This window comes from Diorhabda sublineata, chromosome 6 (genome assembly GCF_026230105.1).
Source record: "Diorhabda sublineata isolate icDioSubl1.1 chromosome 6, icDioSubl1.1, whole genome shotgun sequence".
In the NCBI taxonomy this organism is placed as follows: Eukaryota; Metazoa; Arthropoda; class Insecta; order Coleoptera; family Chrysomelidae; genus Diorhabda; species Diorhabda sublineata.
Genome location: NC_079479.1, coordinates 5,327,639 through 5,342,426, shown reverse-complemented (window position 1 = coordinate 5,342,426; position 14,788 = coordinate 5,327,639). Strand labels below are relative to the sequence as shown.

The window sequence follows — 14,788 nt, the reverse complement described above, 5'->3', positions numbered from 1 at the left end:
CAAAGCTGTAGGATTGCAACTATTACCGATATAGTCTTTCAAACTCGCTAGAAAAACGATGTTTTTGTGTTTATAATGTTCAATGTTTTTCCGTTACAGAAATTAATAATGAACTTTTTGACCAATCCGGAAGAAAAAATGTTGATATTCACTATACCTTTAACAGGCCTTTTAACACCGATGAGAAACTTCACATCGCAGGTGAAACAGAAATTTACTTACTTTATACGTAAAAAGAAAGAAGCTGTAACTATGGAGAATTTCCGAGATGTCTTATGTTTCGGTGATATGGCAGGTAAACCTGTCGAAGAAATGGGGATACTTTTAGAAGGCGTTTTCGTACCAATTCTATCATTTGTAGAAAATCAAAGGGGGTGGCCTAAAGTTGTTGCCAACGATGTCGTCACGCACGTTAGAAATTTTAAAAATACTGTAGATCAGGTAATGTCTATATTTATACAAAGTCTCAATGAAAAAATAACGAAGGCTGTTTTTTCTTCAACCTCCGATTGGCAATAAATAAAAGACAAGTTCATATAAAACAATAATTTTATCACGGTTACTTTTCGACATAATCCTCGAACAGATTGAGACACTTGTCATATTTGTGGACAAGCTATTCAATATCCTCCTCAAAGACAGTTTCCGCCAATGTAGCTTAGCCGTTCAGTAGCAATAGAATACAAAACAGACCTTCTGGAAATTCCGTAGACAAAGCAGTAATGTTGAATCTGCAGTTTTCTCCATACACTCGATTCAATCTTCTATGGGTTTCTGCAGCACTATGGCCTTAAGCCTATAGAAAATAATTCACACTTCGCAATTCACCATTGGCGAGAGCATCAATGATGACAGACATGTTTACGTGGCTGTAGCACAACGACGATTGACGCTTGAATGTCAACAATGGCCGAGTATGTAGTGCGAGAGCTTCGCAGTCGCCTATAGCGCATGTCCGCTCTCTTCTGCTCGCGTAGGGTCTGCACGGAGCGATCGGAGGTTGAAAAAAACGGCCCTCGTAGATTTATTATTGCATCGAATATACAAATGTGGTAGAGACGAATTTTGGTACTTCATTTTCTCCCAAATTGCCTAAAATGAAATATAAAATTCGTATCAATAGTAATACATTTGTTAGAAATAAAAATAGAGATCATTTGATACATTTATTATATTTTCATCGAGCTGAATTTTTTATACAGGGTTTCTAGTTAGTCTTCATTAAATTTTATACTTTTTGTCACCTTTTCATAAGCTTTCAAATGCCTTTTTCGTACAAATCCCTCTGTTTTTCACGTAACCTTCGCATTGCTTCCGAATTCCAGTCCGACAAATACGCTAAATAAATAATAGTCGCATTGCGACAAATCGGCACTATAAGGAGAGTGTTTCATTGTTTCCCAAGCCAATTCGTTTAACGTTTCCATTGCATACGGTCTGTTGTTGTCTTGCAGCAATATCCCACTACGGATTGGAATATCGCGTAGTTTTGATCTGTCAATAAGTTTCATGGTGCTTATTAGGAGCTTACTATAATACTGCGCGTTCACAGTTCGTTATGCAGTAAGAAAATCAACCGCACTTTCTACTCTTCTCATGTCCCAAAACACGGTACATAACACTTTCCTGCTGATAGTGTAATCTTCGCTTTAACTGGCGAGCCTTCGTCTTTCTTTCTCCGCGCATTTACTGTCCGGAATATAGTGATGTAAAGTCTCGTCTGTGGTGACTATTCAGTGCAATAAATGTTCTCTTTCCTCGTCATACCCCTGAAGGAGACGCGTGCAACCTTCCCAGCGTCCTACTTTCTGTTCATTATCGATCTGGTTGAAATTTTGAGGTAACCGAGCCGCTTATGAATTATTTGCTCAATACTACCTTCGCTGATGCTCAATTCGTCAGCCTGATCGCGTACAGTACTGCGTCAGTATCCACACTTGTGTCTTAGAGACGGTTCGTAACAGGCCAGTCTAACATCTAGAGCAGCCACTTATACAACACCAAATATTCCGTGCGTTTATTCAAATATTCCGGTTTATACATCTGGCTTTTTTAAATTGGAAACATATGTCAAATAATATACTTACGCCAACTTGAGATAATGAAAGACTTTTTTGAATTTAATATAAATATTATTATAAGCAATTCTAGTGAGCATGAGACATAAATTTGAAGTAAATTGGATAAAATGATTAGAAATTTCGTAACTTCGAACGAGTACTATTCAGTAACTTTGCATTTAAACATATGAATAATTGAGCAATTTCTTAATAACTTTGAAACTTTGAGAAACAGCTCTATTTATAGTTACACTAGTTCTAAAACACATTGAAACTGAACACTGAATAATTTTCAATTAAACTGCACGTTTAATGTTATTTTACAAGATGTGATATGTACGAAGACTTGTTCAATACTAATACGCTTTGTCATATCTTACTGTATGTTAACCATACCTCTGGCTTCTGTTTACTCTACAAGTGCTTGTTCCCTCCTTTCAAACCCCCATAATTACAACGAAGTTTAACTTTATCCAATATCAGATTTTTCAGCCAATTATTAGAAAGTAGTCTAGTCCAGTTGCGTTACCGTAGCAACGAACAATAACTTATTAGAAGTGTCAGTGTAAAGTTTGACGTCCACAAAAGTGAACCAGAGTTACGCAATAAATTAAAAGGAAAAAGGTGTCCACCAAAATTGTTAAAATATGCTTAATAATATAAATAATATTATAATAAATTTTTCATTGAAGATGATGACCGATCGGCCAGTTTCTGTGTCAGTCCCCGAAAATATGTATGCAATATGGACGACATGATTTTATCAGACCGTCGAATTGGGCTAAAACGGATATCTGAATCACTGAATATTTCGTACGAACGCGTTCATAATATATTTCACGTCAATTTGAACATGCTTGAATGTTGACCAAAGGCGTGCAAGGATAGAAGCATCGCGTTCGATCTGCGCTCGATTTGAAAACGATGTAGACGTCTTAAACCGAATTGTTACTATGGATGAGACTTGGGTACATTTCTATGATCCAGAAACAAAGCAACAATCGATGGAATGGCGACACTCTGGTTCTCCAAGACCAAAGAAGTTTCGTGTCCAAAAATCTGCTGAAAAAGCTCTTGCTTCAGTTTTTTGGGATTGCCATGGAGTAATCATGATTGATTAGGATGGAAGTTACTATTCGACATTACTGACCACTCTACTGGAAAAAATTAAACAGAAAAGACGCGGAAAGCCATCCAAAGGTGTTTTGTTTTTGCAGGATGACGCCCCTGCACATCTCATGTTGCCATGCAAAAAATTCGTGATTTAGGGTTTGAATATCTAGAACACCTCCCTTATTCACTAGATTCAGCTCCGTCGGAATATAATCTCTTTACTTAACACTGAAAAAAAGTTTAAAAGGTAGTAAATTTTCTTCCAACGAGAAGGCAATAAAATCTGAAAAGGTCTGGTTTGCAGAGCAAAAAGAAAATTTTTTTTGAAAGGTCTAGAGACGTTGCAGGTTCGCTGTAATAAATGTATCCAATTAAGAGGAGAATATGTTGAGTAATAAATTATTTTGACATTGAAATTTTGTTTGGTTCTATAGTAGGCTAAGAATTTTTCAATATATCCTCGTATATGACCAACTTTTCTTTTTATTTCTGTAAGCATCTGTTATTCAAATCATTCTTAAACACCAATTGTATCTAAACTTTTCCTGAATAGAAATTTCACTAATTTTTTTTGTCCTTTATTACATTTAAAACTTTAGATTTATTAGCTTTACGTTGACCATTTATATCTTTGTGTACTACATATCTACGTTTGCTTTTTATGAATTTGAGCATAATATTTTTTGAGCTGAAATCTCTAAAATCGTTGGTGATATTTATATTGTACTCACTGTATACACTATCACTACACCAACACTCTCAATTACATTGTCTAACGCGTCTCTGAAGACAATAACTTGGCTCTCGAAACGCTCGTCAGACAGTGTAATGTAGTAGTGTAGTAGTATTGTAAATAGTGCATTCAGTACAAAATATTTTCTAATGTATGAAAAAAATAAACAATTTTTCTGTAGGTTAAAGGAGCGATGAGGAGTAGAACAATTTTACCAATACCATCTGACATGGGAAATGTATTCGAAGCGGTGATGAATTATCAAGATTCCGAAGGGGAAGAAGTGGATTTTACGTTGAAAAACGCACTAGAAAACGCCGTCATGAAATGGTCTTGTATTTGTACGGAAATACTCAACCAGTCGTCAGATATAGTTTTCGCTGGTGGCGCGAATCCAACTCCAAATAACGAAATCGATTTCTGGGTATCGAGAAATAAGAATCTAGAATCGATTTACGAACAATTAACAGATTTACGTGTGAGAAAAGCTGGAGAATTTCTGGAATTAACAAACAGTTCGTGCTTGGAAATGTTCAAAAATTTATTCAAGAGTGTAGTGGCAGCTTTAGTAGAATCTAAAGATATAGTTATGTATCTAAGATGTTTATTGCCGCATATAAGCAGTTTTGACGGAGATTTTTTTGACGTTGGGGATGCGATAAAACCAATTGTACACTGTGTAGCGTTGATCTGGGTAAATTCTAAATATTATTCTACTAACGACAAAATTATAAACTTGATCAGAATGATCTGTAACATGCTAATAAATTCGGCAGAATTATCTTTAGATCCAGATAATGTATTTCAAGGAGACGCCGAAGAAATTCACAGTAAGATCGTTCTGACTATAAATCTCATTCAAAAATTTATGGATTCATTCGAATACGTGCGGGAGAACTTGGACTCTTATTATGATACCATACCAGAACATCTCGTTACCGAAGAACCTATCGTTAGGAAGGGTTGGAATTTCCATAGGAGAGTCGTTTTTCAACGACTCATAGATTTTTTGGAAAGATTGAACGTTATAAAAGGTATTCTCGGCGCTCAACTAGAATTTAGTAAACTAGAAAAAGTTGAAATAGGTGGTATAAGAGGAAGATTACTGAGTCAAAAGATCGAAGAAATATTCGAAGATTTCAACAAGTTGTATCAAGTTTTTAGTAACATTACGTACGAGGTGCTGGACTTAACAGATGATCACATCGTAAGAGACGCTAATACTTTCCAACAAAATTGTGCTGATTTGGATAGACGTTTGGCTGCTATATTCTCCCAAGCTTTCGACGATTGTCATAATTTGGAAGCGGTCTTCAAATTCCTAAACGTTATTGGTATATTATTGAAGCGGCCCTTAATATCTGAGGAACTTACGGTGAAATTTCACGTTATAATCGATATGTTTACAATCGAATTGGATACGATTAAAAAATTGTACGACGAAGGTATTGAAACTGGTGTACCATTGGACGATTATTTTCCTCCGGTAGCAGGTACTTTGATGTGGATAAATAACTTGAGATTGAGATTTATGTTACCGACGAATCAATTTAAGCAAATCGAAGAAGATATCGTAAAATCCGAAGAAGCGGAGTTCGTTTTTCAAAAAGTTGATGAAATGCTCGGTATTTTGAATCGCGAACAAAATCGCGTGTTTAGCACTTGGTGTTCTTATGTACCCGACCAAATCGAGAAAAGCATGTCGAAATTTCAGTTAATTAAAAAGAATAACCTATTGTTACAACTAAACTTCGATCCTGAGCTGGAGGCGATACTGAGAGAAATAAGATATATGAAGTTATTGAATATTGAAGGAATTCCTCAAGAAGCCCTCGATGTTTTTGAATTGACCGAAGTTCTGATGGCGGCGATAATTAAATTGAGACGCATCGTGGAATGGTATAATTATTTAAGAGTCAATACGACTCCGAATGAATTTAATTTAATCAAAGAAGAATTGGACGCCGTGGATGAAATTTTGGAAGCGTTAATTCATCAAAACACATGGCGGACTAACGGTAAGTAAAAGAGAATATACAACAACAAAGATTATATTTATTCAATTATTGGATTACTTACATTAATACTATACTTTGAAGGATTTAATTCTGCCGCTTGAACCACAATAGTGGTTCAAAAACATTCTGGAATTTTGCTATAAAATAAATTAAGTTACAGTTTTTCTTGATAGTCTAGATAGTCACATTTTTGCATCTTTCAGTTGCCTTTATCGTAAAAATCTCTCTACCTCCGCATTGCTTTCGAATCGCGGTCTGCCAAATGCTTCTTTTACTATAAGGAGGGTATTCCAGTATTTCCTAATCCAGTTTGTTCAACGTTTCCATCGTGAGCCGAACTGAATGCGGTCTGGCGTTGTCTTGCAGCAATTTCCCACTACGGATTGGAATAAACTATATGGCAAAATAAACATATCGGAGTAGAAGTGAAATCGAGAATATACAAGGCCACGGTAAGACCCATAATGACCTACACCGCAGAGGTGCGGCCAGAAACGGCGAAAACCCAACGAATGATGGAAACAGCAGAGATGAAAGTGCTACGCAGGATAGTTGGAAAAACCCTACTAGACAGGGAAACAAGTGAGAACACCAGAAGATTGTGCAAAATAGATGACGTCAACGAATGGGATCTATCAAGAAAGAAATAATGGAACGAGCACATAAGTCGTATGGACAACCTTTACGAATATATAAGGATATTTTGGTATTTTATTTTCAAGAAATTTTTTATTATGAGAAAGCGTTGGTTTTGTGAATGGTAACACATTAAAGCCGTAGGCTACACCTATGTACCACCTTTGAAATTACAAAGTAGACTTAACTTAAACTTCCCAACTTCTTCTGCATTCATGGCTGAAAGTATTTTGTCAACAGAGTGGTTACACCAAATCTCCTGTTTTATATGTTTTTGGGACAGTAGAGCATTGGGTAAGAAGAAACTGACCCTTGAGACAAAATATGAAGTCTGCGAAGGAAAATAGAGTCCAGAACGATAACTACTTTTCTCACATTTGCCAAAAATTTTCTCAGTTCACAAAGCAACAAATTAATGCCGATATTTCTCATTGACTTACGAAAGATACTCAATTTAGAAATTCTGTGACTGTGAGAACTAAATGCTTGGCAACTGACATATCTGTGATGTAGAATTTTCTCTGAAATAAGAAATATGAAAATTATAATCAACTTATAAAAGAACTTCTGCTACAATTGAAAAAATGTAGTGTGCAATACGAGCATAAAAGGTTTCTGAAAAGTGGAAAGCAGAGAGAGCGTATGAATCAAGATATACACGTCATGGAAGAGCGGTACCATGATTTTTGGGTTACAAATATGATGTTCTATTATTTTTGGTCTCTGATACATCATTTTCCAGAATTTACACATCAGAGAAGAAAATTGGTGACTATTCTTTTTGCTCAACAGAGAGGTTATACTAAATTTTTCTATTTTATATGTTTTTGGGATAGTAGAGCTAAAGAAGAGCACTGGGTAAGAAGAAACTGACACTTGAGACAAAATATGAAGTGTGAAAAGGAAAAATATAGTCTAGAACAGGAGTTACATTGGCCAAAAATTTCCTCAGTTCACAAAGGAACAAATTAATGCCGATATGTCTCATTGACTTACAAAAGATACTCAATTTAGAAATTCTGTGACTGTGAGAACTAAATGCTTGGCAGCTGACATATCTGTGATGCAGAATTTTCTCTGAAATAAGAAATATGAAAATTATAATCAACTTGTAAAAGAACTTCTGCTACAATTGAGAAAATTTAGTGTGCAATTTGAGCATAAAATTTCATTTCCTTCATAGTCTAAACAAGTTTCCGGGAATTTTCCGGGATATGAGTGAAAAGCAGGAAGAGCATTTGCATCAAGACTTACGCGTCTTGGAATAGTGGTACCATGTTTTATGAGTTACAAATATGATGTCTGAGTATTTTTCGTCCCTAATACATCATTTTCCAAATTTTTACGTAATAAATCTCGTATATGTAGTCAGCATCAGCTAAAATCTCTTCAGGCAACAGATCTAGTGTAAGCTGGTGAATTCAACCAAAGCTGGTATGTTTAGTGCATCTGTTCACTGAAAAAATATACAGTTTGTGGGTTACGCTGTCTAAGGGGCAGTAACAACATGAAAAATTATTCGTGTAGTTGATCGAAATCATCTAACAGACTTGTGTAACTGATTTTCACAGTTTTTTTTTTCGTGTGGGTGAACAAATATACATAACACTGGACTATGGATTAATGGGGCTGAACACGGAAATTTTCGACCAGCTTGAATCTAATGCTGTTAGAGATAAGAGCAGGGTAGATAACTTAGCCTAAATTAGGCGTACAACGTATGCCTAAACAAAATAAAATGAGTTGATTTAATAACTACGAGACTATCTAATCTACTACTCCCAATCTGAGTTCTCTTTTCTAGTGATCCAAAATGATCTATGTCTCTTACTATACAGTGTGAGTTTTATGTATGGAACGCCTCAATTATCTTGGAAACGGCTTGTAATGAATTTTATTTACTCAAACTCGTTTAATTTGAATATTCTTCAATAATTTATGTGCCAATACTAATCTCGTGGCAAGGTTTAGTGTCAATAAGTTAGTGAAAAATTTAACGAAACTGGTGCAGTAAAATATTTATCCAAATCATGGCTTGGAAAACCTACAACAACTGAATACAAATCTTTAAATGTTTGTGTCATGTTAGAAGTAGTTCCAGATTTGTGAATTAGAAATATTACGAATTTTCGAAAACATATAGTAAAGGCGATTACAGCAGATGCTCATCATGTTGTCCATTTACTTCAATACAACAAGCCACGCGATTTTTAAAACTTTGCAATACATTTTGCAACATCCCTGACTGTTGAATTTTTCTTATCTCTGTGATAATCCTATCTTTCAATCCCTAAATATTAGCGGGCTTTATTTTATATGTGATGTTTTTTAAGTGACCCCATAGGAAATAGTCTAAAGGATTCATGTCTGGTGATCGTGGGGGCCATTCGATAAAACCACGCCTTCCAATCCATTTTCTGGAAAGCACATTACTTAGATATTGCCTCATCACACACATAATGAGGTGGAGCATCATCTTGTTGTAGCCAAATATTGTCGTTTGGGATATTGTTATTGTCTGAAAATTTCTAATAATGAAGTTTTTTTAAATGTAAATGAAAATACTCACTTGGATTTGGAAATATCCGAGCTAACTCAGGTATAATACTATTTTCCAATAAATCTAAATACGCCGGACTATTTAAGTTACCCTCAATAAAAAATTGACCAATTATTTTGTCGCATATTATTCCAACCGATACATTCAGTTTTTCGGGATATTGGATGGTGGATTAACCCATCCAACAAGGATTGTTACGTGACCAGAATCTACGATTATCCCGATTTACGTTTTGATTGTAACATTTTCCCATGATTAGGTCTGCAAACTCTTCACGTCTATCAAAATCGTCATCTGACAATTCTTGACTTAGTATGGATGGAATTTATTATTAAATTGAATCAAATTTTCATCACGGATATTCGCAAAATATCAAGTTCCCTGGATATTTGTCTAATACTCAACAGGACACAAACATCTAAAGATTGAACTGACAGTAAAACTTGTAATGGGATTTCGGTTAGGATATAAATTATTAAAGATATTACACGTTTCTTGTTGACTTCTACGCCTATCACCATATATTAATATCATTAAAATATCAATTCGTTTTTTTTTTCACATAAACGATCCATGGTGACTTTCAATAATTTATTGAAACGTCAAATTTGTTATTGTAGTCACCTAAATGTATTATTTTAACTTCGGTGGAGATAACGAGTATTTCTTAAGGATTACGTAAAGCGGAAAATATACAGGATGATCCATTTGAATTAAAAAAGTTCATTATTTTTCCGGAAAAAAGAAAGATCTGACAACAATGTGAATACCAAATTAATAAAAATCGTACAAGCCATTTCCGAGACAATTGAGGCGTTCTATAACATCAAACTCACTCGGTATATAGTTTTAATTGAACTTGATGGTTGTATCGACTAAAATAATGCATGAATCTCACTTTTTAGATCCAGATATAATCGTTGAAATATACGACGTGATAAAACAATTAACGGATCGCGTGAAGAAGGCTCAAGAAAACGTATCAAATTTGATGGCAGCGATATCGGAATGGTCAACGAAACCTTTATACGAACGAAAAGATGGCAAAAAGGAAAATTTGTTGTGTATAGACGAGAGAGTTGATCGATGTCAAAAACGATATGAGCAGATAACCGCTTGTAGTATTCAATTAGAAGAAGTGATGAAAGAAAATTATCATTTATTCACGCTATTGGAGGTTGAGGAACCTATGTCTGGCGAGGAAGAAGAGGATGAAGAGGAGGAGACTTTACCGCCGCCAGAACCGGAAAAACCGAAAGGGAAAGGTAAGAAAGAGGAAAAGCCGAAAGGGAAAACGAAAGAACCTCCACCACCGAAAAAGACCGATTCCGAAATTGCAAGAGAACAGGAAGCGGCTGCAAAACTCGAAGCAATGAATATATTGAGAGCAAAAAAGCAAATATTGTGGGATCCGTATTTAAAAGATATCGACGGTATGGTAAAAGATAAAATAATGTCGGCGATCAATTTGAATATCATTCTTCTGAATTCCGAAACTGGCGATATTCTCCCGCTAACGCCGTTCTTGGAATTATTGATGGAACTGCACGATCAAATCATAGTATTCGTTCCTTCCGCGGATCTCGAAGATCCAGATAGTTTCTTGAATCAAATGGAAATGATTCTGGACGATATTTATATAATGGGAAATTATATGATAAGAGTCGATCCCGATGATAAAGAATCATTTTACGAAATAGCCCGGTACGATGAAGAGCTCGAGGTGAAGTATAATGAATTTTGCGGAAGGATAGTGCAAGGAATGGAAGCTGCGAACGAATATATAAAAACTTTCCATCAATATTCGCACCTATGGGAAATGGATAGGAATCAATATTTGCGGGAATTTCTCCTATACGCGCGACCGTTAACCATTGAAGAGCAAGAACAACTGAAGGACGAAAATAATCCTAATCCTATTAAGGAAACTCCACCGACTATTGATCAGTTCAAGGATGAGATCGAACGGTATGAACAACTGTACAAGAAGGTAGAACAAATACCTGGGGAGAAAATCCTCATGGAGGGTGAGTATTTGTTTTATATTACTAACATTTCTACGGTTTATATCCGCAAGATCTGAGATCAGTTTTTTGAAAATTTGTATGTATATCTGAAAAATGTTAATCCCAAAGATTGCGCCACTTGAAAAATTTTTTATACGAATATATTGAATAGAATAGTGCTTTCTACATTGTAAAAAAGTCTACAACTTCGCGACTAACTAATCGACATTTGAAAGAAACTTTGTTCTCATATAATTGCAGCCTAGTGCGTTTTTTGGAATCGCTTTGATTTAGCGCTTTGGTCCCTTGGTGGATCAGAAATCAATTGTTATGTGAGTTCATACTTTATAATATATATACTAACTATAAATTGGAGTCCATTGACTTAAAAGATCCCCTGAAAGCATTGTGGTAGTGAGAGGTGCAATTTTGCGATTACCACGGCGTTACACGTACAAATATACTTCCGACCTTAAACTTTTCGAACGTTGTGTGACAAGAATTCTTCATGAAGCTTACATTTCTATTAGTACAATATTTTTATTGCACAGGAAATGTCAAAATGCGACTAAAATTCTCGGGAAAGTGTATGATTGTCTTTGCATTCACCCAAAGTCACATTGTGATGTACAATTTCCTCGTTTTGTGCTTGGTATCTGGTTTTTTGAGAATAATGGGGTCGCAATGTCTGTGAATTCAGGATGGCTAGAAGATTTTTTTTAATAATAATATATTAGAATTAACCGGAAATAAAAAAAAAATGAACATCATCACTCGAAGATATTTCAGCTTGTATTTTAAATTAAGATTAAAAAAGAAAGAAAAATAGTAAATTGAAATAAAAAATCGACATGCTTTATGATCTAGAAAAATCCAGACGACTTAAAAATTGAAACGTGAAAAGATTATATTTTGTGAACAGTTATTTTCGTGAAGTTTTTGAAAAATAGTTTTTCGGGAGTAGAATATTTAATTGGCGCAGTCACAGTAGGATTCATGCAGTCACGTATTTTTACGTAACGTCGCTATAAATAACTCGACTCCATATTTTAAAACCTTCAACAAGGAAAGGGCTCAGCCTTCAGATGGCCTGTAAGTTCCAAGTTACATATTTTTACTTTTTTTTTTCTCTTACCTTTATAAGTTAAATGCTAAAGAATTCAGATTCATTCAATAAAATGGCCAGGGAAAATCGAAGAATAATTGGAAATTATTTAAATTGAAACTAGAGGACATAAAAACTTATGATGGTGAATACTTTAAGCAAATTAATTAATCGATGGAAAAATTTAATCGATTTACAACGATTCCGACATGTTCTTCAATGTATTCAAGAAAAATTAATTGGAAAATATGAAGAAAGAAATGATCATAAAATAAAATAAGCGTTGAAATAATGTTCTGAACAATGAATATCTAATAACAGGGTAATTGCTAAAAAGTCAGACAATACAACGAATGATTAATGATTTCAAAATTGACAAAAGATGCCAAAATTAGATTCTAAATTTTTACAAGTTACCAAATTTGAGTAAAATAAATTTTGAAAAACTTGATATTGATAAAATTGCGAGGAATATAGAATTAATTCAAGATATACAAAATCAACAAAACTATACGACAATTGGATTATTTTAAATAAGAATAATAATTTGCATAGTTATTCTAATAGTTTGATAACCTCAAAAATTCAAAAGATTTGCAAGAAAGAAGAAAATTTAAGATAAGAAGAAATTGAAGAAATGTGTTATGTTACCATTTATTGAAATTAATCCAATGCATTCAATATTTTTTGAAAATAGTTTTTCGGTAGCAGAATCCTTATTTGGCGCAGTCACAATAGGATTCATGCAGTCACGTATTTTTACGCAACGTCACGATAAAAAACTCGACTCCGTATCTTAAAAGCTTCAGCTTCAGATCGCCTGTAAGTGCCAAGTTAATAATAATACTTTAAACAAATTTATTAATCGATGCGAAAAATTAATTGAATCGTATGCGATTTAAAATGATTCTGTCATGCTCTGCAGTGTATTCAAGATAAATGAATTGGAAAATCTGAAGTGGGAAATAGGCCTAAAATAAAATAATCGTTGAAACAATGTTTTCTAACAGATGTGACCTAAACTGTATTCTACAGGAGCTAACGAGAACCGGACCATTTAAAAATGAAAATCTAATAACTTTTGGAAATAAATTGCAATTGCTAAAAAATTCCATAATACAAAAATTGAGTAAAGATTTTAATTTCAGCGAAATTGACAAAAGATGCTAAAAAAAAATTTTAAAATTTTAAATTGTCCATCAAATTTAAAAAAATTTAGATGACTTTAAAATTAAAACGTAAAAAGATCATATTTTGTGAACACTTATTCAGCAACAGCAAATCTAATATTAACAGAAATTGTTGCGAAATACCATTTCAATGAATTTTGTTAATCCATTTATTGAAATTAATTCAATGCATTCAATATGCATATTTTTGTGAATGAAGTTTTTTAAAAATAGTTTTTCGGCAGTGAAATCCACAATCCGCGTTCCCTTATATCCTTTCTACAGTATTTTGAAAAAAATTTACATAATTGACTAAGATGTGTCATATTCCTCTCCATAAAAATAGTCCCCAGCTGCATCTTTGACATAAACTGTCTCGTATTTTCATGCTAAGAGATTTGGGTTATGTTTTTACCTATGAATTTTGATGAAATTTTTACTGGCATATTATTTGAAATATAATGGAATAGAATACAAAACGCACATACATCAGGAGTGGCCTGGTTTGAATTTGATAAATTATAGATGTTATTATACGAAGCCTCACTGTTACAGGTTATGAAATTTTATAACGCCTTGTGAAATAATATTTCAAATTGATTGTGATATTAATAACAAAAGTTGTTAGGGGGAATTGGCAAAAGTATTGAGAACTTCTCTTTTCTATGTTTATAGTATACTTTACCTATTATTACTTAAAGGACTGTTATCAAACAATTCTTACCTAGAAACAAGAGCTTATAATATTCAATAGCACGACAAATTTGCGAACTCAACTAGTTTTATATTTTTACTTTCTTGGGAGCACGTTTTTTGGATGGATTTTATTATTTCGATTTAATTTTTTGGAATTTGTTTGAACGGAGTTCATGGCTTACTTAGTTTATCAGATGAGTTGGGGATATTGAGTTCAACTGCCTATTTTGGATACAGTAGCTGTTTGGAGCCGCCCATTCTGAATACAATCGCCGTTTGCAGTCGTCCATTCTGAATTCAGTCATTGTTTGCAACCGACCATTCTGGATACAGTCTCTGTTAGCAGTCGCTCGTTCTGGATAAAATTGCTGTTTACAGCGTCCTATTCTGGATACAATCACTGTTAGCAGCCCCCCATTTTGGATACAGTCGCAGTTTCCAGCCGACAACTCTGGGTGTAAGTGCAGTTTGCAGCCGCCCATTCCGAATCAATCGCTGTCTATTCTGAATATAATCTCTGTTTGGAGCCGCCCATTCTGAATACAATCGCCGTTTGCAGTCGTCCATTCTGAATTCAGTCATTGTTTGCAACCGACCATTCTGGATACAGTCTCTGTTAGCAGTCGCTCGTTCTGGATTAAATCGCTGTTTGCAGCGTCCTATTTTGGATACAATCACTGTTAGCAGCCCCC

The 14,788-nt window shown here is 34.4% G+C and overlaps 1 protein-coding gene across 1 annotated transcript in view; it reads left to right on the top strand.

Annotated features, from left to right (window-relative positions):
- Positions 1 to 14,788, top strand: part of LOC130445081 (dynein beta chain, ciliary-like) — a 67,960-nt gene that overhangs the window by 3,758 nt on the left and 49,414 nt on the right. The window contains exons 2-4 of the mRNA XM_056780580.1: positions 100 to 441; positions 4,088 to 5,924; positions 10,026 to 11,147. Coding sequence (XP_056636558.1) covers positions 100 to 441; positions 4,088 to 5,924; positions 10,026 to 11,147 — 3,301 coding nt within the window. The remainder of the gene's footprint in view (positions 1 to 99; positions 442 to 4,087; positions 5,925 to 10,025; positions 11,148 to 14,788) is intronic.